The following is a 24,365-nucleotide window of genomic DNA, read 5'->3' as shown; positions in this document are numbered from 1 at the left end:
CATCGTTTGTTGACAGTCACGTGGGTTGGGTTTTCAGCAAGATGACACAAGTATCGAAGCATCTGACACGCCCGATTTTTACTCGGTACGCGCCTCGATGCCTGGCTTCAGATAGCCCATCACTACTTACCACTATTTGAACAAACACATTCAAACTGTACATCTGTGAACAAATTGTAGAAGCCAGCAACAGTCTAGTGTTTCTGGTTAATTTGATTTAAACACAATTTAAATCAATTTGTTATATCAGCAAGACAATCCAGTATTATTTCTTTCACTTTGTTCTCTTTATCTGTCTTATTTACATGACTTAAAATCTGATCAGGGAGGGAAAACACTGGTGGGACAGATGTGTCCCCTGAGACTGGCTAATCCACCATCTTCTTCCAAACAACCAGATAAGGTCATCAATGAATAAATTAACCAATGAATGAATAATTAATGGCAGCATGTCAGCAGTACAGGTGTCCTTGAGTGTAAGTAGAGAAACTCAAAACACAGGAATAACATGAAGAATGATGCAATTCTGGGAAATTCTTCAAAAGTGGGTATAAGTAGTCAGAAAACTGACCTTCCACATACACACTTAATAAATAATACACATAATTTAAACAGGGAAGCTCTATGAAGAACCTATTTAGACATGAATCAATATGTTTGTTCATAGTTGTGAATTTGAGCCTTATATGTTTTTTAGGTTTAAACCACATAATGTCCATATTTTTTTAAATCATATTAATTCTAGATTTGCCCCTTCTATGCATTTTATTTCTGTTGTAAAAAAATACCTATTTTCATTCTACATTTTAGCTGTCTAGCTTACAACCAGGCTATAATTTTTCAGGGTAAGTTAACTGGTACCTGACACAGATACATTCAGGGCAGGCATGGTGACAAATTGACTCATCCTGGCATAAAAGACAAGAGTACTTTTAGCCTTCAGGTCATTGTCCTAATTTGAACTTCTGTTTGTGACAAGTGAGAGACACCTAAAAGTGTCTGCAGGTCTTACAGAAGTTGAAACCAAGAACAATAGATTTGGCTTCCTTGTTTCTCTCATGTGCATTGCTACGTGATGTCTCAATTGAATTATTAATGCCAGCTGGTATTGTGAAGGTTCTCCAAACACTATGAGAAACACATGCACGAATTTGCATGAATATGCATTTGATTGCATCTTCTATTGCCATGCAGTTTTATGCAATAGGAAAATATTTTCCTTGCTTTACAATAACATAGCAAACTACTCAACAACTGTTTTGTACACATCTAGCTCATAAAAAGCAGCAGCATAACTTGAAATGGCATCTCCAGGCACCTGAAAACTAGTTTCTATCTACCAGTAATAAAATCTGGCTCCTCAGTCTCTAAATTCTTAATTATGTTTACCAACTCGAATCCAGAGGTGTCGGTCTACTCTGAGCAGTTTGTGTAGGTTGGTGTTTTAGAGGTTCTTTAAGAATAACAGCTTTCTGCTTCAGCTATGGGAGTTGTAAGAGACTAAATGGCCCATCAGGGGCTCAGTGGTAGATGAATAAACATTCTTCAAATTCTTCAGATTTCAAAATCAGACAGGAATACTTGATATCATTGCTCAACTAGTGAATAGCAGAACCCCAAATAAAATGTTTGCTAGAGTCATCTGTCTTTGTTTGTCACTGCTTTAGAGTTTATGTTTAATTTTTATACTCTATTTATATTTTTCAGGGTAAAAATGTATCTGTAAATTTGCTTACAGAAACGTTAACGTGTTTGTACAACAATATCAGAAAACTGTGTCCAAGTAATGCATTCACTGCAAGATTTTCATTGGGTTCAGCATGAGAAGTCAACTGAAAGACAACGAAATAACCGAGCCTTTTATCGCTGAATGCAATTCCATAAGGAATTTGTGGCTGGACATAAAAGGTTATTAATATTGCATATTTGTGCAATAAAATGTTCATGTTATAAGTGAAATCATCTGCCAATGGAACAAATTCTTTTTCACAATATTAAGGAATTGTTCTTAAGCTCTTGTGTTTTGCTGAAAAGTTACTTCCATGTTAGTTTTTCTCATCTCAAGTGTACCAAGACATTTGCTCCAGAAAGAATTTGTCTGATTTTGTGTTTTTGCAGTGATATTCTCTAATAAAATCTGTGAACACAACACAACAGTTGTTCTCAGTTTTTAGGCATGTCATTTGCTGAGTATCTTTTTATCCCACTGCTTCTGACGCTCACTCTCTAATTTAGCAATACATCCATATTCAGTATTTCTCTATTCAAAAGCCTCCAACATCCTATAATTTACGGTTGTGCTGTGCTTTCAGCTATAAGGAGGATCACCAGGGATTCAGCATGACAGATGTAATATCTTTGGGAATCTTTAAATATTGAGGGAGATTTTTAATAAACTTCTGGGAGTTTGGCAACATTAATATCTGACTCATCAGGGAGCCGAGGCTCCGTGGGGCTAAAGACACTGAGCCGTGCTTGAATGCTGTCAGAAATACTTATGAAGAATGCTCACAAGCGGAGAAAAGCAGATTAATTTGTCTAACGTCCACTGCTCTCTGGTGAGAACTGGCCTTGCTCTCTCAGTAGTGGGAAGAATATAATTCATAAGCTTTTCTGTCAAATCTCAAAGCATATGTAATCCCAGTCGCCTAATTTATAGAAACATGGTCAATGTTAAACAGTGAGATAACCCAGACCTTAATCAAAGCCCAGGGAGTCTCTTACTTGATAATTTCACATATCAGGATTGTATAAGAACAAACTCAGCATTTAAATTATTAAAATAAGGAATTGTGTACTTCTTAAGAAACAAATATTTCCAATAAAATTTGTTGTTAGGATATTCTGTGTACAGCTATGTACACAATGTACAGCTTTGAAAATGGCCCTTTCTGAATTTGTTCACTGGGTTTTAAAAGGAAGTGATCTGTATAAACTAAAGTGGAGAACATTATCCTTAAATTTTTGAATTTGCATAAGGTGTAAGATTTCAAACAGGCTACTTGGAAACAATGCAACTGTGCAATGTTTTTCTTTTTTTTTTCACTGCTATGTGAATTCAACTAAGCTGCTTTTTAAAGTCCTTTGTGACCTCTTAATAAGACTACCTGCACCAAACAAACTGAGTACTTCACACAATGTAACCAAATCAGAGCAAGTATTTAGTCACCAGGATTAGAGGATCTGAAAAAAATTAGGCCAACTAGAAAATCTTTTCCAATCTTTTCTAATAATGTCAGAATGTGCCCTTTGCTTGTTTTGTTTACAGGAAAAAAGCTTCAACTTAACAGATATCGGAAATGCTAGTCATACATGCTGAGCTAGTTCCAGGACCCTTCAATCACAGGAAACGCCCCATATTGATGTAATACAAGTGGTGATAAACGAACCACAGACAAACTAACTTTGTTTTAGTTTTATTATTTGGAAATAGTAGAAGAAGCTTGATTATTCTACAGTTACATTTATCCGTTCAGTTCAGTCACGTAGTGATGACAGACGTCCTTATCTTTGAGGCTGAGCTAAGTCGGACATTTCAGTTACTTGGATCAGCCATTGTCTACAACTCTTGACCATAGGTGAGGATCAGATGTTAAGCGGTTGTGAAAAATTTTTTTGATCCCCGTATATGTTACATTCAATTGTTTCAGATAATCACATAACCGTCAATATATACAAAAAGTAGATCTCTTATGATTATATCTTCTATCAAGGTGAAACAGTTTCCATAGAAACCTAGCCGTAAGCGAAAAAGTAATTGTCCTTAAACCGCAGAGTCATTCTCCATAAATGATGAAAATACAGATCAGAGCCAAATTACTATTTCAATGACTCACCCACAACATTGCAAAACACCCAGAACATCTTAAGCTCAAGGCCTCACTTGTATCTGTGAAGGTCAGAGTTCATGATTCAACAATAAGAAAAATACAATCCAAATATGACACTCATTGCCTTGAAGCAAGAACCCAAAGGTAAAAAAACATTTTCACCAAACAACAACCAAAAAACATCTTGATGATGCCCAAGACTTTTGGGAAAAACGTTTTGAACTGACAAAATAAAAGTTGAAATAGCTGAAAGGTATGTGTCCCATTATGTCTGTAAAACAAAAAGTCATTCAGAAAACACTGTAGTTAAACACTGAGGTGGAAGAGTAACTGAAGGGTGTAAGGGATTATTCATAATTGATAGAACCATCAATTCTCTGCACAAAAACTTTCAATGAGAATGTCTATCGGCTAATAATCTTGACCATAAGAGTACTTTGGTTATGCAGCAAGACAACGTTCGGTAGCAAATCCACATCTGAATGGCTTGAGAAAATCAAGATGAAGGTCTGATTGGACTGAGATGCTGTCATTAAACCTAAAACAGAATAATGATGCTCTAACTCTTCTAATATGAATGTAATAATATAATTTTGCAAAGAAAACTGGGATGACGTTCTTTCTCTATAGGTTGCACACATCTTCATGGTAGCTGATGATACAAGCTGAAGTTAGATTTGGGGGTAATGACTTTTTGAAGTGGAACAAGATTGGTTTGCATTTTTTTCTCTTCATAAATTCACATTTTAAAGCTACATTTTATATTTACTCAAGTTGTTTTTATCTTCTCTCATTATCTGAAATGTCTAAGCATGTAGGAATAAATCCATCTCAATTTAGGATAGCAACCCATTAGCTGCAGTGCTAAAGAAATGGAAAACTGTGTTAACCAAATAAAATATGCATGAAGAATTAAAACTCAATATATGTTTTTACCATACGTCAGCTAATGTGTTATAGTGGATATGTAATTATCAGGAAACAAATTCTTAAAAATTATATGTAATTACTTTGCTGACAAATTGCAGGAAGTCCCAGAAAATTGATGTTTTGTCACTTCTGTAATCAGAACATTTCTCGTCTTTATCACACCCTCTCACACACAGAAATGTATCGACACAAATTACACACTAGAGTGCAAATGGACGCACTAACTCACAGCCATCTTGCTGATGACTCACATTTGTCTGTGAAAACAGGAAGTTATTACCTGCGTTTCCATCACTGTCTTAGGTAATCTTTGTTTATCTCTGTATCCTAACAGCCAACCTGGAAGTTACAATTTTACATTTCAGCTCTGGAAATCTAGTTGGATATTTCATGTTAATGAAATAATGACCCGTCAAATGCATCTAATGCATCTCTTCCACTCATCAAATCTTCTCTGACATGTGTCACCTCTGATCTGCATGATGCTCGCCAAGTCCTCCTCTTCTCAGAAACTCCAGCATTATACTGAAAGATGCTGCAAGATAAAATGGAACTGGAAGACAAATATCTTCCTGACTGCAAACATCTTCTAGATGTGCTGCAAGGGCAGCACATCTATAAAGGAAAGACATGATGCAGAAGACTGAGATTAAGAAAAGCAAGAAGGTGGAACAACGCTGATGCTTTTCATCCAATCACTAGTTGGAACCCACTTTCTCTCATGATGGAGTCCTTTGTAGAGTCATGACAGAGCTGCAGAGGAGAGCCTTTGTCTGGAAACAAAGAGGAATGTGTTTGTGTGTGAGGGAACCTGCCATTGTGCTTGTGCACATGTGTGTGAATCCAAGTGAGAGCGTGAATGAGAGCTACATGCCATGTGTTAGTTTGAGAAATAGCTTCTTGGAGGTGTGAGGGGAAATGTGTAGCAGATGTGTGCTGAGCAGAGTGTGTGATTGTCTCCTTCAGTTTCTTCTACGTTGAAGATTGGGGCTGAGGAGAAAATGAGACGATCTCTGCTCATCTGTGAAGTTCACTAATGATGTAACTTGGTCACACACATGAGACACACACCCCCACACACACGCACACACACACATATATATATATATAAAATGCAAAAGCTATAAGCCACAGCTTGATGCCCTTGTCAGCGGTCAGTAATTCAAAAAGATGAGGGATGCATGCAAGAGACATATCTGCCTGTATGAAAATACTCTCCAACAAACACAGAAAGGCACAGAGGGAAAAACAAATCAGCCCTCATAACCTCCTTGTTAAAGCAAATCCTACCCAGCAGATGTGCCCTGTTGAAGAGCACACGGTGCACAAAACACCCATATGTACACGCCCACACACACACACACACACGCACACCCACACACACACACACACACACGCACACACAGGTTGTCGACTATATGGCCTGTGTAGCCAACATGGAGTGTTAGTGGGATATTATTTGAATGTGTGGGTTTTGGCTTTACCTGTTAGTTAATGTTCAATTTTCATTTTCTGTAATTAATTGCTTGGAAATCAGAAATTTACATTTCCTTTGCATTTGGTAGAATTGCCTGTAACTGTGTGGTGAAACAAATGGAAAAGAAAACAAAAACACAGAAAGCTCAGTTTAGCTAAATTTGTTTATCTTTAAATTCTGCATATTTTTGTGGAAGAAATAAATAACGCAAAAGTTTTTGAAAAAAATTTTTATATTTCACAAGGCCAACATAGCCCATATGGATTTTAATCAAAAAGGACTAAAAAAGAATTGTTAAAAAATTTAAGTAAAAAAGAATGCAAAAAGGGGCTGTTGCCTTGCAATATTCCCAGCCCCCGGTCTTTCTGCATGGAGTTTGCATGTTCTCCCTGTGCATGCCTGGGTTCTCTCCGGGTTCTCCGGCTTCCTCCCACAGTCCAAGAACATGACTGTTAAGTTAATTGGTCTCTGAATTCTCCTCAGGTGTGAGTGTGTGAGTACTTAGTTGTTTGTCATGTCTGTCTTTGAGTTGCCCTGTGATGGACTGGCAACCTGTCCAGGGTGACCCCGCCTCTCGCCCAAAATGTCTCGCTGGAGATGGGCACCCCTACCAGCCCCACTATAGGGACAAAGGTGAAAGAAAATGGATTCAAAGAATACAAATGTAAAACATGTAAAATTCCTAGGCATGCCTGTATTGTTTTAAAGAGATAGTTTAAACTGGCCAACAATAAACTACTATTTTGATAAATGCAAGTTTTGACAAAATTACGAAAAAGATGTTTTAATTGTTTTTTCCTTTAAATTGTATTACAAAATTGTAATCCAAAGTGAAGATCAAAATATATTTTTATGTGATAAACTTTGTTGACTGGATCTGTGTGCAAAATAACTGGGCTTCAGAGTAGTCAAATTAAATTCTGTCATTAAATATATAAATAGTTTCTGCCTGGAAATCACACGCCCTAAACTGAACTCCACCTGAATTGCCCCTGTACTCACCCCAACTGAGTAATTGTTTGGTTATTTCCCCATTCTGTGTTACAGTTTATTGCCTGAACAATCAATAACTATTTATTAGAAAAATATATTTTAAAAGTCATAACAAAAACCAAGCCTTTCCATGTAGGTTTATGCTCTACATGAACCCATGCATGGATGGCTCCCTGTTATTCTGCTTCAATACCCTCCCAGGGAGCCTTGAAGTGCGCATGCCGCACACAGGGGGCGTCAACATGGACCCATTTATGGAAGGTAATTGTAACATATATTCAAACTCCCGTCTCCGTATTATTTTAGAGATAGTGCTAATCACCTCATGGGTATTGTGGGTTTTTTTTTGTTTGATTTGAAATTAACGTCACAATCATTCAAATGAAACAAACAAGCAAAAAAAATCTCAAGTGAAAATTTGTTCATAAATAACTTGGTTGAAGATGTTTACAAAATAAAAATAATACAATAAACAAATCATATAACCCTACTGAAAAACCAAAATGCTCCCTAGTTTTAAGATTTATAGGCAACATTGGATACGTTTCACAGATGCTTCCACATCAGTTCTTTATGACCTGTGAGTGAGAATATGAAGAGGAGAAATATGTGCTTTCCTATTAAGATTTACATAAAACCAAAAAGCTACCATTACTTAGGTAGGATATAATGGGAAAAGATCATTTATTTTTCAAAAGAAATAATTTTAACACAAAGTTAAGGTGTCAGTGCTGTGCACTTAGATAATACATTTTTTTTTAACTTGATGGACTTTCAAACCTTTTTTCTCTTCACACTGAGTGGTTATAGGTGGGTGAGTTTTAGGTGTAACATTTTCATGTAGAAACAGGTGGCATAATTTATAAAAGCTGCAAGTAGTTAATTAATGTGTATGCACAATGTGGTTGAGCTGTTATACGCATCAGTTTAGTACATTCCTGATTTACTCAATTTTCCCATTCTTCGTAAACTATGCAAACTGAAATGTTATTTCTTAGCATTAAAGTTAAAACTGTGGCTGTTTGGTAGATGCAGAAAAGGTTCTGACTCTTAGCAGACAGCAAAATATAAAAGTAAAAAATGGTGCAATATCTGACTTTCCTATCATTGTAAATGTAGTTATTGCTGACGAGACAAAAGCAATTTGAAAGTTTACCATGTCACATTGCACATTAACAAAACCAAGATTTATTCATATATATAGTGATGTGCAGTGTATCTGAGTGCCAATATTTAACAACCTAGTTTGACTTACTTCACCTTAATTAATATTGATAAATAGAAATTATGAACTTCACATAAGTAGTTTGGATTTATTGACAAAGCCAGACTGTAAATATGAACAATTGTGGCAGTTCTTGGTTCAGTCCTGCCTCTCCTTCTGTCCCCCAGATGTAACCAAACAACCAATCTATAAAAGCAATAACAGAGGTAGATGAACTGAAATCAAAGCTCCCACAAGTTTTACATTCAGTTTTATATTACATCTGTTATGTTAGGATCATTCAGATTATGTTTTAGTCTAAGTATTTTATATTTGAAGATGCATGATTGCAGTCAATATTCCTTGACAATAAAAAAGAACTCTTTTTAGAAAATATTAGGAAACTTCTAATCTGACACATTATATTTAGTCATATTGTAAAACAACATGTAAATACAGTTCGTGTACTCAAGACAGACGCCATCTATTTAACTGGAATATTCATTTAGGGTGCAGTTGACAAATTGTTAACCCCAGAATCTGAGAACTAAGCCATGTAATCCATTTTAAACTGTTGCTGAACAGAAATTTGCTTCGTTTTATTCTTTATAAATTCAACTTGCAACAGGTTCTGTTAATTATTGGTTCTGTATTTTCAGACATGGGTTTCGAGACATCTGAAACTTATTTGGATTGTTTAGTGGTGTGACCTGCCTTAGATATGGCTGAAATGTTTGGAGAATTTAAATTATATGATATGTCGCCTTGCCATAATCACCGCACTGACTGCAACCTGCCAATGAGAGGGGGAGACAGAAGAGAGAAAGAGAGATAGGAACATAGGCTTCTGTCAAGGCGATGTAGTTTTTTCTCTCTAGCCTTATGCATCCCTGCATGTTTTCAGGTGGATAAGGTGAATTCAGAGGATTTTTAAAACACCGGGCTTCTTGTTTTTTTTCTTTTTTTCTTTTTTCTTTATTTTTTATTTTTACTCCTCAGTGGATGGTTTTTGAACAACAGCAGACGCCCGAGCTTGTAAAGCAGGTGTGAGAGACAGCGGCGACCGCTCCTCTCCTCCCTGTTTTCCAAGGGGAAATGTCGAGCGAGACGCCGGTTTCAGCACCACCGGGCTCTGCTTCCTCGCTCACGGACACAGACCAAGACTCGCATCCCCCTCTTCCTCCTCCGCCGGCGGGGTCCTCCGCTCAGCCGCCGCCGCAACAGCAGCAGCAGGTCGCCCCGGGCGCTGGCTCCGGCTCCACCGGGGAAAAGATGGTGTCTGCGGCCGGCTCCATGGTTCTCCCGGCCGGGGTGATCAACCCCGCGGTTCCGATTAGGAATATCCAGATGAAATTCGCCGTGCTGGTGGGCCTGATCCAGGTTGGAGAGGTTAGCAACCGGGACATCGTGGAGACGGTGCTGAACCTGGTGAGTGGATGCGAGTAATGCTGGGGAAAACAGACAGAGAGAGGGAGAGAGGAAGCCATAGAAAACAGTAGAATCACTGCGCCCCAACTCGCTATGTTTTATTTACGAAGCTTCCTTCGTTCCCCCCTCTGGTTTGTGGCTTTCAGGCGATGATGTCATTTATTTGTTCAGGGGACGTAAACGGTCACCTTTTTAAAAAATTCTGCAGATAAAAATGCTTTAGGTAGCGGAATAAATGAGGCTGTATTATTGTAGAGGCAGACAGAGGCATGTGACTCCACCAGGGGCTTTGAGGTTTGTCTAATCACCAGCCATTGTTGACTAAATGACCAGATTGTTGTTGGGTGGAAACACATAAACAGATATATCCAGAGAAGCTGTGGTGGACGCCGGACACAATGCATTGTGGTTATTCTCCTGACCCCGATCTCTAACCCGAAGTGATGCGGGGGACGAACGGACGATTTTGCGCACAACACCATGACCCAAACGGCTTTAATTCGCGCGGAATCACGCATGCATGTATGCCTGATGTGTCACCTCTGAGACGCACTCATCCAGCATCATCGGACAAAGGCCCATCTTAGCTTTATGCTATCCACCGACATCCGTATGCGTTTATGAAGGGGAAAAATATGCACAGGCCTATTGTTGCAAGCAGGCAGGCAGGGCGCTGCATCCTGTGCGCAAAGGGAGTGATGTATTGGTAGCTTTGAAGCTTTTAGTGGTTTATATTACTGTGCTTCACATTGCTGTTATTTATGGAGCTGATATAGGTTGCATCCCCTCTCCCGGCCCCCCACCATCCCGTCTTTACTCTTCCATCAGAGGTTGTGTCGGTAATGCTGGGCCTGTTCAGCACAGCACATCAGAGAGGATTTAATCCAGCTGAGGCTACTGAGATGACTAGTGTGGAGTGTTACGAAACAACCAAAATGTACAGTAGACATGGGTCATGTGGAGCTTTATGAGGACAGGATGTCTGTGTAGGTTGTGTCCACCTCCTCCATGCATCATGCAGTGGCGCTGCATATGTTTGCTACAAGAAACAGCCTCTGATCCTTATTGATTCTCTTGTAAAAGAACAAGTTGAATGATCCAAGCATCTGTTTTTAGATTTTAGGATTCTGGCCAGTTCCTATTTTGTGGGGTTTGTGCTTGCAGAGGCCTGTGTTTATTTCTCTCTCTCTCCCACTGGGTACCTTGAGCCATCCTGATTCAGGTTGCCTCTTATCTCCCGATCAGCTATTGGTGATGCTGTGTGCAGCAGAGGGGCTTTGCTTGCTCACTCCAATCTTGTCTCCTTCTGGAGGGGATGGAGAGGAGTGATGCTGTATGCACAGACTGGCTTGGCAGGGCAGGACCATGCATTTAAAAGCAGGTGGAGAGGGGTTGAAGGAGAGTGGGGGAGGAGAGGAGAGATCGAGTAGGAGGAGGAGGAGGTAGGATGCTGCAGTGGCTATGTGCTCAGAAATCACCAGCTGATGCAGCGAAAGAGGAAGGGGCTCTGGATTGGTCCACATCAGATCAGTGAAAGCTCATCAGAGCATTCAGCTGAAACACACTCAAGTATTTTAGGCAAACACCTGCCTTTTTCCCCCAGTTCTAGGCCGATGCCTTTAATTGCGAATCCTGCTCTGATGCGGTAACACACAAAGGCCTGACACCCTTACGAATTAAAGCATTATGTGTTGGTCACACAAAGCTTTACTGACTAAATCCTGAATTGAACAATCAGTCCTGGTTGCAGGGCTGCCAATAGCTAAGCCTGTTAGGGAATTCTCTTGCCCAGCTCTTTAATTAAAAGACTTGAAACAAAGAGGTGCAGAGGCAGGAAACCTCAGTGGTCATGCTGCTGGTACAATGAGTCCACTGTGACCCAAAAGCTGATCCATTATTTCATCAATGTGGGGGACCACGGCAGCCACATTCTCTACTCACCGTTGCTGTATTGATCAAATCCCACTGTGTTTTAGGTGAGCAGCTGGTCTATCAGTTTTAGCAATACTTCAGAAGAAGGTGGACACTCTCCATCATTTGGAACAAATGACGGAGAGGAATGATGTAATAGAAAAATAATTTTGCATTTGATATGCAGTGCAGCTGAATAAATATATTACATATACAGACAATGTTTGTCGAGTTCTGGCTGCAAGCTGCTCGGCTATAATCATCAACACGGCATCACTGTTGTCACGGCAACGCTACTCTTTGGCTGCCTGCATCCAGACGCTGGACCTCCTGGTGTTTTCTACTTCCGGACTGCTCCGCCACAGCTCTTCTCTTTCTAAAGCTCCTAGTCTTTGTTTTTTTGTGTGTTGTTTTTTTTTTTTTTTGATAAATCTGTCTACTGGTATCTATATTATTAGTATCAGCAAAAGCCTAAAAGACTGGGTGATAAGCAGCTAGAATGATTGAAAAACATGTGCACCAGTGAAGCTCCATTGTTTTGAAATAAGTGATTAAGCTTGGTTTATGAACAGATGGGTGAAAAATTCATGTGGTTTATTATCAAATGTCCCAAATGTGTTTTAAGCTGATATCTTGTGGTTTTTTAAAGGCCATTACATGTAATCAGTTTTGTTCTTGCTAGCGCAACATAAGGTACCTATGTTTCTCTACTAGACCTGTAGCGATACATGTACCTCCCAACGTGAGATGATTCATGATATTTGGTCCCCATCAAAGCTGATTTTAAGATTCCAGTGACGTTCTGGCAGCACCACTTGATGCCCCAGAGTGTTTTAAAAAAGCAGTATTCTGTGTTTTCCAGCCACATAATTTTATTTTTAATAGCATAGTCAAATAACTAAGTTACCTTCACTTGTTATAAAAATGCTGTATGTATCAAATATTTCATAAAAGAAAATTGACTTTGTTATTTAGCTCCTTGAAATTAGGCCTGTGTCTCTTTAAGAAAGTCTTGCTCTTTAAAACACTGTCTTCAGAAACAAACAAGACATCAGAAAGTCATCAAGACATTGCTCCTTTATTAAGCCTTTAACATCATTGTTAGGAACATTGCACTGAAAAGTACTTTGTATGATGAGCTCAGCAGACTAGCATCACCACCAAGTATTTTCTAATTACTGTTGGCTTGTGTGAAGGAGCTAAAAAATCTAAAAAATCTCAAGGTATGTTTTTTGATGAGGGAATAACATTATTATATGATGTAAAGCTCAAAAAAGTCGATTTTACATAATACCACCCAGGTAGATGGACACACAATGACACTATTCGTGTTACCCTATAAAATCCCAGATTACAGGAAGATCTAGTATCCAGTTTAGTAAGAATGTTTTCTTAAAATACTTTTGTTTAGTTGGATAATTCAGCATAACCTTTTTATTTTGTGCAGAAATTGAAATAATTATTAACTAAATTATTAGATCATCTTATATATTCTTGTTTGCAATTTTTACTTAAATGAGGAACCATGGTAATTTTACCCAAGTTCATCATATCACGAGACTCTTGTACACCCATGCCGGAAGCTAATGCTAACTTTAGAGTCATTAGCAACCTTTCTAATCCTTTTTCAACCAGGTGTTGTTGTCCAGTCTTTATTAGTTGGCATTTCCAGCACAAGACGACAACTAAAATACTGCTTTTCTTACTTTAAAGTAAAAGTCACAAATAGAGATGGAGGGTGGCCATTTCTCAGGCTGACTTAATATTAAAACCTAACACTATTTTAAGAGTAAAAGATTTATTACACTCTTGTTTTCAACAATATCCTTCATTTGTCTTGTTCGTTTCATGCAAAAATCCAAAGTTAGTATGAGTGCATTTTGAGGAATCTATGGTTTTTTTCCCTCTCACTTTTAATGTTTAGCAATAAAAAAAGTAGAGGAGTGATGAGATGAATGGTAAGAGATCTTTAGATTCCTTGAGTCAGAGAAACACTTAGCACTTCTTTACTTTCAGGTTTCAGACCTCTTCGTCTGTTGACATAGAGACATAAATTGGTGACTAGGTAGTTCTGTTTAAGGGAAAAAGCTTCAATTGAGAAGGCATCTTGGAGTATAGACTACTTCATGGTGTAGTGATGGACCAATTTACTGTTTGTGCCGTCCCTATGGAAGATATTCCCTTTTTTCCTGCTCACTGACTAGATAATGGTCAGTCGCTTCAGCTCACAGCCTTTCGTTACTTGACATGTTGTGATGCTTCCTATTGTTACAGGAGGAAGCCAGCTGAGCAGCAGTGTTTGTTGACAAAAGGGTTGGCATGTGTGACTTCTTTATCTGAAGCATGCTGTCACATATTTTCTTTACGTGAAGACTTGCAACATATTTCAGATTCGTCTACAGTCAGCCCTGTCACATTGAGAGCCTTCAAACAGCACCAGGTGTACTTATTTATAGGTGGCTTTATCTAGCTGTGATGCTTTTTTAGGATCAAAAGCGAAGGTTTGTGTTGAATAGAAATTGACTGAGATCTCGTAACAGCTCTTTGTTTTTCTTTTTTTGCTTTTTAATTTCAAATCCTCCTTGGAAAGGTGAATGTGTTCTCGCACTCTCTGTCCCCACCTAAGCCCATTTAGAGGTCCCAGTGAAACTCTGGCAGCAAGCATTTCATTATCCTTGTCCTCTCGCTGTAATATCACAAAGGTCCTGAGTCCACGGCCACTAGTCAGACTCCACTAATAAATCAGAGTCTGAGACACCCAGAGTCACCAAATTAGCTCAATAAATAGAGGCGAAATGAAAATTAGAAGACGGCAGGGTGATAAAACGGAGATATGTTACTGCGTTTTGTCATGTGCTCAGCAATGCATGACAGTTTGCTGTGCTGGGGTATAACTCGCAAGATTTCAAAGAAACCTGTCAGCCATTTTCAAAATCTTTTCTATGGCAGGCACCCCAGGGTGGTCTGAACAACTCCACAAAACCAAGTGCAATCAAAGTGTTTTTCAGGCTTGCCCTGTGGCTGCAGACTTAAAGCATGAGACACCTATGAACTGTAGCGCTTGTAATCTCTTTGAATGACCATGCAGGGGGAAACAGTGCGTCATTGTGTGCCCAGTTAGCTGAGCAGATGAGCGTTCCACTAATGCAATTAAATGTTTTATTAAATTATGTCTTGCTATTGTGTACAATAAGAGCATATTTTATGCCAATGTAAGTTTTTGTAATTAGCCAATTCTTTTTAGTTACGTTTTTTTTTTTTTTTTTTAAGTTATATGGCTGAAATTGAGTTATTTAAACCACTAAGGTTTTTTTTTTTATGTCATATAAAGTACTTCTAGCTTTCAAGTTAAAGAAGTCAAGATTTCATGTAGAAGCTATACTGGTTAGTTTAGGGCTGGTTGATTCTAGAAGATCCAATTTGTTTTTGCTTAAGTTTAAATTAACATTTTGATTTCTCAGTGAGTATAATTGTCACATGTGATTTACATTTCCTTTTTTATTTTGCATATTACATTTTAGAAGTAGTTTCATAGTATAAAAATAGAAATGAATATCTTCAGTTAAGCTTTTAAATTTAATGTTTTGGCTAGAAAAGCAATTTTTCATGTAATTACCGACCATAAAAATTGGTAGGTAATTATATACTCTCACAAATCTTTGAAATGGAGAAGGAAAATATGAAGTGCTTTGTCTACATATTTTGACTTAATTCTGGTAAATCAGCAGAACAACTAGTGTAGCTAATGAAGGCGCAAACCTGAATGTCAGGGTAATTTCAGTGCAAACAGAAAATCGAAAAGTTAATCACTACAATTCACTACAAGTTTCCATTAAAATAAAACAGAAATTTTCTGTGATTTACCCATGGAGCCTATGGTCAGTGTCACATTAGAAAACAGTGAGAGCAGAGCTACTCTTGACCCAAGGGGCAAGACAGGAAACATTTTAACGCAGACTGACCTGCCATATAAACACACTATTTTATTTTCTCCCTTTCAGTTTCATATACACATGTATCTATAGAAATGGAGGACAGAGGGTGTGTTTCTGCTGCAAGGTCATGAATGACTCCGCTATCTATCACACAGCTAGGTTGTCCTGACCCCTGTGTGTGCCGTTCAGAGTGAGGGACGCAAACAGCGTGATAGATGGAAGAAAAACAGCCGAAGGGTGAGGGACTCTTAACTGTCGAAAGCAATACTGGGAGGAAGACTGTGAATCTCAGGAAGGGAAATGATGTGGACGATTCAGAGGGAATATTGAAAAGTCCTCAATATTTCCCTCGGGTGTTATTTTCATCTAAAGTGTGGCACAGGTCCAGCTGTATGATGTTCTATGGGGGTCTGATGAGCTCGGAGCCCCCCTGCGGAGCCTCATCACACCATGGGTATCGCTGCTTTCCCTTCCTCTGCTCTTGGTGACAGGGGAGTGAAATACAGCAGGAGTCTCATGGAAACGGCGTGCACAGTTTCTAAACATATCACAAAGCACTTTAATGAAACCTTGACATGCTGACTTTTAATTGGACCTTTCCTCCTCATCATCGGTTACCTGTCATGCTGGAGGATGAGCTTCAAGCTGGTTAGCATAGCATCTGTGAAATCAAGGTTTGCAGTTGCAGCTCAACAACACAGGCTGGTTGAACAAATCAAGAAACATATTTTCCTTGACTAATACCTTAAAGCACCCAATTAAAAACTAAAATCTCAACTTGCCCCTTAAGTTGCACACTCTGTCACTCCCAAATCCTCTTAATAGCAGCTTTTTTTTTTATCTGCTTTTGGACCAAAATGATTGCTTTTGAGAAGGAATGCTGATCTCTCCTGTTCTTTTTGACTCAAATTATTATTTTTTTCTGCTAAACTCTCCAATTTTTGGTGCATGTGAGGAGCCCTACTTCTTTATGTTCTAAAGCGCCTAAATTCTGCTCCGCTCCTCTAAATTCCTCCTTATCCTCTTGTTAGCTTCCATTTCCAGATGGTCGGATTTGTTTCCGAGGATAAGCCGAGTGAGATTTTAAGTGAGGTTTCCCGTCTGGAAGTGGGAAAAGAACGCAAAGTAAAGTGCCCCATCCTTGTGTGACGACACCTCTAGCTACCTCTCTCCATTTCTTTATCCTCTCAAAGCACATATACGTCCTCCTCACCCCTGAGCGTAATCTGGTCCCTCGCTCCCTGACTCTTGAGCTGGGTGAAGCCGCTGGTGAATGATCCCTATTATGTTGAGGTAATGGAGGTCTCTGCAGTGTCATCACTCTCTGGTTTCTCCTCTCTACGCACTTTCTCCTTTCCCACATTTACAGAAAGCTTGGTGATGGAACCATATGGCTGCCATCACCTCTGTCTGTTGAGCCTTCTGTGCGCGGGGGTGGAGAATTGAAGAGAGGGACAGGGGAAGCTGACACAAGGCTAAGAGGCCCAGAATTGTGCAACAGCTAAAATGTCTTTTTCTTAGGTCTTATATTAAACTACACAAAAAACTCGTAATCCATTTGCTTAAATCAATCAGTCAATCAATCAAACTTTATTTGTATAGCACATTTCAGCAGCAAGGCATTTCAAAGTGCTTTACATCAAATCAAACACAAAAATACAATACAACATAGAATCAACAATAAAAACACAACATAGTCAGATTCCGTCAATAAATTTGCAATTGATTACGTTTCGAATACAACTCTAAACAAGTGGGTTTTTAGTTGAGATTTAAAGGAAGTCAGTGTTTCAGCTGTTTTACAGTTTTCTGGAAGTTTGTTCCAGATTTTTGGTGCATAGATGCTAAATGCCGCTTCTCCTCGTTTGGTTCTGGTTCTGGGGATGCAGAGCAGACCATGCCAAAAGTTGCCTTTTGCAGATGCTATATTTTAGGAGTTAATTTTTGAACTATATTTTGACTTAATTCTGGTAAATCAGCAGAACAACTAGTGTAGCTAATGTTTATATGCTACAATGTTTAAAAAAATAAATTTTTGAAACATTTATTATTCATTCCAAATAATTCTGGTTATTAATTTATTTGAAAGCCAGCAGAGACTAATATGAAATTCCTTCATTATCTTCAGTAAAACAAACATATGATACCATGGTATTAATGTAAAAGATACAGAAATGCATACCATGATTTGGTTGTGTAATGAACAGGAAGTTATTAGTTTTTCCATTTGAACGAAAGTAGGATTGCTTTTTGTACTGTTGTATAATTTGCATGAAGCTAAAGACTTAAACACAACCATAAGTTAATCTCATTAAAATCAGGGTATAACTTTGTGGTTCACCATATTAACAAAAATGTGTAAAATAAAAATGGAATAACATGATCCAACATATTTTTATTGAATTAAAAATGAAAAATAAACCATTACTCATATTTATGTAGAAATTCTGTATTAATCTCTTGAAATTTAGCAGTTGTTTGCATCAATAGTTTAGTTAAAGTTATTGTTTAATGGTTCTAAACAATAACCAGTGTGTTTTCTTGTTTCTGGTTAGCTGTCATGCTAACAGCCCAGAAGAGTTGAAATTAGTTGTTCTGATATATTTACATATATTTATATATATGTGATACAATAAGAAACATTTTATTGCTGATTACTGTGAACCCTTCTGTCTTGCTCCTTTGGCATTGTTTCTTCACTATTGTTACTGTCTGTTTCATGCCATTGTGTCTGGCTCTTTTGTGTGAGTGTGTGTTTTCTGTACACACAGTGTACACACTGGATGGTTGTGATTGCCTCTATGGGGAGGCAGGGGCTGTATGGAATCTTCACTCACAGTATTTGGATCAAAACCAGTGCTCAGACACTAATGTGGCTTTGTACACATCTCTCTGGGTGTGTATGATTGTGTATGTTTGTTTTTCTCTGGCACCCCTAACCAGCAGAAATATTCAAATTCTAACAAGCTGCTTTGTTGGAGTCACCTGATGTTTTTGTGCTTCTTGCTGAGCATATTGATAAATGAGCGCACTGGCAAAACCATAGTTTTGCTCTCCTCCATCCACTTTCATCTGCACATTTTCAGTGGCAACACTCTTCTACTCATATATACGCATGCAGAAAAGAGAAAAAAGCACATACTGCTCTCCTCCTTCTTGTAGCCCACATCATTGCCTGGCAGGGGTTATTTTATATTCATGCTGGCCTACTTTGCCTCCCTCCCTTGGCTCTGCACACACATACACCACACATCTGCTGTACTGGAAGTATAACTGACTGTGGTGGCTATTCATCATGCTGCGTGCTGCAGTGGTCGAAGGTTGATTACAGCCAACTTTGGAGTGTGTGTGTTTGTACCTGGGGAACTTTAGTATTCCACATTAGACATCCAGAGTTTTTCTGTGCTACTCATGCATCCCCTGCAGCTTGGAAAACACTGTCAGTGGTTGTAACAAGTCATTTAACACCGCATTAGGCTGGTTAGGACATCCACACTCTGTATCGAGCCACAACATTTCCTACGTCTCCGTGGTTCCATCTGTGCTCTGCATGGAGGGAAAAATAAATCAGGGCTTCATGTTCCCCTCGTTAAATAGACCCTAACTAGTGATCGTGGGTTAGAGCAATTTTACCCACAGGATTTTTTTTAATAAAGCCACATCAGTAAAAGCTGAAAGATAGAGAAAAGGGGGTGTTTATGTAACCCAGATATGACAAAGAATTTTGGAAAAAAGAAGTTCAAATATGTGAGACTGCGTTGGTTGTTCTTAGCATTAGTGTTACTAGTGCCTATACTTAATAAACAAAAGTCTGCTTTGTAGCAGTGAGTTAGGTAAAAAGGGCTTTATGACAATACAACTTTCTGTTAATTGACTGTTGTGAAAAACTGGTAATAAAGCATTTTGTACCACATTTTAATGTCACCACTAATCTCACACAAAATGCTGTGAATTTACTTTTAGCAAAGTATAAGTGACACACTGGTTCAGTTCTTTGGACAAAACTGTAAAAACAAGTCAGAAAAAATCCAGAAAAGTGTGTGGATATCCTACAAATTCACCAAAAATTACTTACTGAACAGCTGATAGCAAAATGAAAAATTACGTTCTAAAACAAATGATGTAATTCAAAGTACAAAAATAACAGTTGATGCTAAAAGATGTGTAGCTAGCAGTTAGCACTTGCTAACAACCATACGAAAAAAACTTGACGACTTATAATGGTATAGTTGAAGCTTGTTGGCAACATTCGACTGAGTTCTGTTGTTGTTGTAGAAGTGGCACACATTGCACTACTTACATGAAGTGTGAGAGCAATGGCAGTCATGTATTTTTCACAGTGACTAAAAGATCCATGCCAGACTGGTTTATGTGGTGATCAAACACCACGGTGGTACTTGTGTGTAAAGACAATTAGGGAGTGTCATTTTACTATGGAATTTGTCTTCCAACATAGTTGAAACAAAAGGCTGATACATAGTGCAACAATAGTATAACAATAAATGTGTCTTGGCATTGTCTGTACTTGGCTTTGAAACATAATGGTCTGATATTTTACTTTTAATGAAGAATATACCAATTGGAAATGGTTGGCAGTCTTCTTCCTAAAAAAAACAAAAAACAAAAAAAAAACAAAAAAAAAAACTCCATGATCTATGAGTTACCAATATTTGTTACTGTCCAAAGTACACATTAAATGATTGGTTATTTGTGTTTTCTGAATACAGCAGTCAATCAGTCACTTGTAGATGCTATGTAGGGTATTTGGTACACAACCAACTTCTTAGGTACTATGATAAATTTTGTTCAAAATTCTTTTGTGCTAGATCCTTCCTTTATAACATGTCCGCTTGTCGCACAATGAAGATTAATATCTTGTAGCAGATTGCCAGGTTTTATTCTTGTTCTTCCTGCAAGATTTTTCACTTTCAGAATGTTTGATTGCCTGGCAGTGGTGGTGACTCACTGTGGTAGCCCCCAGACTATCCAATGCACATTACTAGCATTGCCTTTCTTTCTCATCCTGCCCCTGTCCCATTTAAATTAATCTAATGTCTAGAGAATATGTATGCAGAGTGGCTCAGTCTATTAATTTTCCTATGGTATTGAGCTGTCCTATCTTACAGACATTAAGTGATAAAAATGTGAGTTGGAATAATTTAGCAATTAGTGTAAAACTGCAGATATAATGGTGTTCCAACTAAGAAACTGGATTCTGGAGGAATGTTTGCCTCTAAAGCTACTGTCTAATTTAAACAGCAATTGTATAACTTTCAGAGCACAGTTCTCCACCTTCACCACTGGAGTAAATTTTGACAAATGTCTGGCCTTCCTAGAGAAAAGACTGTAAGATTTCAAGGCTACATGTACAAGCTGACAAAGTGCAGTGATATTTGAGAATGGACTTTGTGTTGAAATGACCTTTTCTTACAAATTGTTTTTTGTGAGCGAGTTTGACATTTGACATCATCATCATGTGGGAACCTGAATTTCTTGTATTATCTTCAAAACAGTCTCCACTGAAAAAGTTTTTGTACTTTTTGGTATTTGGAAATGTAGTTTTAGTTTCTCTTGTGTGGAATGAATAAAGTCTATGACAAACCTCCCAGTGTAAAAGACTTGAAGCTGATTGTGTGCAAAGGAGCTTATAGTAATAACCACTCATCACAGCTGCAGTTCCAGATTATTCTCTTCAAGGGTTATTTTTAAAAGCACAGATCTCACATCACATTGTTCTCACAGTGTCTGCTTTATGTCAAACAACACAAGTCTCAAGTGGCTCTTCTGTGCTGGCTTCCAGTCAAATCTAAAATAAAACTGAAGTGATAAGTTTACAGAGGGACTGCAGGAGCAGTTGAGGTTGTTGCCTGGCCAGACTTCAAATTAAAAATGTAACTCCTTTAATTGTAATATAAAATGTAAAGCGGAGATTTCCAATTCATAAGTCACTTCTCCATGCCCAAGTCAACCCTTGAGCGTTTGTGGGGACGTTCCAATCAAATCTCAAGACATAGAGGGTCAAGTCCAAACATTGTAATGGCAGGCCCAAGTCTTTTGTAAAAGTCATCAAAATGTCTGCAAGGCAAGTCCAAGTAGTGTCTCAAATTTTATAAAAGCATACTTTTTTTCACCCGAAGTTATTAATCTCTTCTAATGACTGAAATTACAAAGGATATGCAAAGGTAAATGCATGCCTGTCTGTCAGCAACACTATAGTGCTGTAAGTTATAAGGATGCTAAATCCAGCATCCTTATCTTTACCATTTTTACACATTTTATTTATCATACAAAAAAAGATTTTTGCAAAGATTTAATCAATGCTTTACTTTTTATTTGGAAAATTACTAAGATCTGAATATAAATATGCATTTATGCACAAAAAACTGAAGTGATGAGAACTAATTTAATGCACAATGATGCTACAGCAAACACAGACATTTAGCTATGAACCATTAACAGCCTATAATCCTTGAATGCCCCTGGGTGATAAATCAAATGCACCCTTTAGCAGAACATGCTCATCTCTGTCAGAACTGCTGCCTTTGCCTTACTCACTGGAAATGCTTGCTCAATGGTAGCTTCAAAGAAAAAACTGTCTGATGTTAGTAAGCTGCCATTAACAGTTTTTACTGACATGTACATGTGGTGTGTAACATTACCATAGCAGTCATTTCTATGCACAAAATCAAAAGGGACATCATTTATTAGTCAAGTTACAAAAGATACACTGTTTGTTACGAGTTTGAGTCTCGGGGTTGAGTCTAAGTTAAGCTTAAAGTGTTTGTTTCTTGTGAGTTAGTTGTAGCACAAATTGTAAATAGGAATTCCTGTTTTTTAATTTTTCATAGAAAATTTTTCTGGTTCCTGCAGTCAAACTGATTTTTTATGGTTCCCCAATCAAATATCATGTGTATATTGTGTTAATTCACTGTGTGTGGTCCTTGTACAGTAAGTCAGCCATGGTCAGTAAACCCTTCGGCCTTATTCCGTGTGCTCATGCTCAGATTTGTGTGTTTCTTTCCCGACCCTGTCTCATGATGATGGATTATAGAGACCCATTGGAGCTGCTCGCTGCCTCCCTTATCCTCCATCAACTGTGGCTCAGTGAAACAGCTCTCTCCATTGTTTCAGCGATCGGACGCACACGGATGCACATGCATGCGCAAGTCTGTCTCTCAAACAGACAAAACAAACAGATTAGTAGTCCTGAATTGCCACCAGCTTGGCTTGAGTCAGGTCTGCAGGGCTTATCTGGAGACCTTTGACCTTAGCATCAGCTAGTCTACACCTGCCTCATCACTCAAATGGACAGAAAAAACTCAGTTGGTGGGAAAAAATATTGGGATTGTTTTAAAAATGAATGTGAAATGGTAAAAAATAAAAAAATAAAATTTTTATCTGGTTGGAGGTATTTAAAGAGGAAAGATGAGTTTGATTTTCAGAGGCTACAACACTGAAAATATTAAATGTTTTAGCTAGAAATTTGGTATGAAAATAGCTACTACAGTATTTGGGTTTAGAGATATGATTATGAAGATGTCCAAAATGTATTTGCTTTTGAGGCCAACATGCTGCTGACCTCAAAGAAGAAGCAAATAATGTTACGAAAGGTCAAAGAGAAACAAGAAATGAAACAATGATTTAAAAACTTATTACTACAAATTAGAAAAGCTACAAGTTGAAGGTTTTGAGATGATTATCTTTCTTTAGCTTGTAGCACTGTGAAGAGATGTACTAGGTTTACAAAATCCAGCTTCCAGCCTTTTGTTTGGATGTCACATCCTTTTTGTTATTTTATAATTATGAAATACAAGTGTAAAAAGAATAATGACAGACTACATACACTGAGGTGTATATAGTTCAAAGCTCTTACCTGCCACTATTGTATTTAATCCTTTGTTAAAGATGAGTAGGAACATGAGTTCGGAATGAGTGACTTGTAATTGTCAGATAAAGAAAAGCTTGGCTTGACGAATGCATGGAAAAGGGGAGGCTTAGTGAGAGCAAGCATTTAGGCACCCCTCAATGGTTGCCATTGGAGATTAAAGGATTCTTCAAACAAACATGAACGATTCAAAGCAACATTCCAGATACGGTTTTGATGAGGGAGTAACATCATAACAAGATCAAAAAAGTTGGTTTTACATCACACTGCCTATTTAAATATTTTTAAATCAGTTATTGTTGCCATTAGCTTTAAAATGTTCTTAATATGCTCTCAACTTTGCTTTAGAACAGTGAAGTTTCCCTTTAATGAAATACACCGAAGACACCACTTAAACACCCTCCTGTAACATGCCACCATTTTTTTTTTCATGTCAGACCCCCCGCTTTGTGTCCGAGAATATTCTTTCGCGTTTCATTTGTTTCCTGCTGTCCCTTTAAGGGTGAGCTCTCAATTACAAACTCCCTTTTATGCAGCTTTGGTTTTCCTCTTTGTTCTTTATTTTCTCTCTTTCCGATTCTCACCACTTTAGATGTTTTCTCTATCTCTCTTTCTTTTGCCCCTCCGCTGACCGTTTGTGCCCTGGTGAGGGAAAGTGCTTTTTAATGATAACTCTTTTTCTCTCTGCACATAAATCATGATGGTTTCTGTTTTGGTAAGGTCCAACTCTTTTTTTATGAGGGAAGAGTAGCCGTTCCTGAATTTCGCTGTT

At 38.1% G+C, this 24,365-nt stretch overlaps 1 protein-coding gene across 21 annotated transcripts in view; it reads left to right on the top strand.

Moving 5' to 3' along the window:
- Positions 1 to 9,236: 9,236 nt before the first annotated feature.
- The window catches only part of nbeaa (neurobeachin a), a 102,227-nt gene continuing 87,098 nt past the window's right edge, over positions 9,237 to 24,365 (top strand). For 18 of the 21 annotated variants that reach the window (XM_044140065.1, XM_044140067.1, XM_044140066.1 and 15 more), the window contains exon 1: positions 9,238 to 9,862. In XM_044140065.1, coding sequence (XP_043996000.1) covers positions 9,530 to 9,862 — 333 coding nt within the window. In that variant the 5' untranslated portion in view covers positions 9,238 to 9,529. Of the gene's footprint in view, positions 9,863 to 24,365 lie in introns of all 21 variants that reach the window. The other 3 variants (XM_044140048.1, XM_044140047.1, XM_044140050.1) reach the window with 1 other exon arrangement.

The sequence above is a fragment of the Gambusia affinis genome, linkage group LG15, assembly GCF_019740435.1.
Source record: "Gambusia affinis linkage group LG15, SWU_Gaff_1.0, whole genome shotgun sequence".
Taxonomy (NCBI): Eukaryota; Metazoa; Chordata; class Actinopteri; order Cyprinodontiformes; family Poeciliidae; genus Gambusia; species Gambusia affinis.
This window is presented reverse-complemented; position numbering and strand designations above follow the sequence as displayed.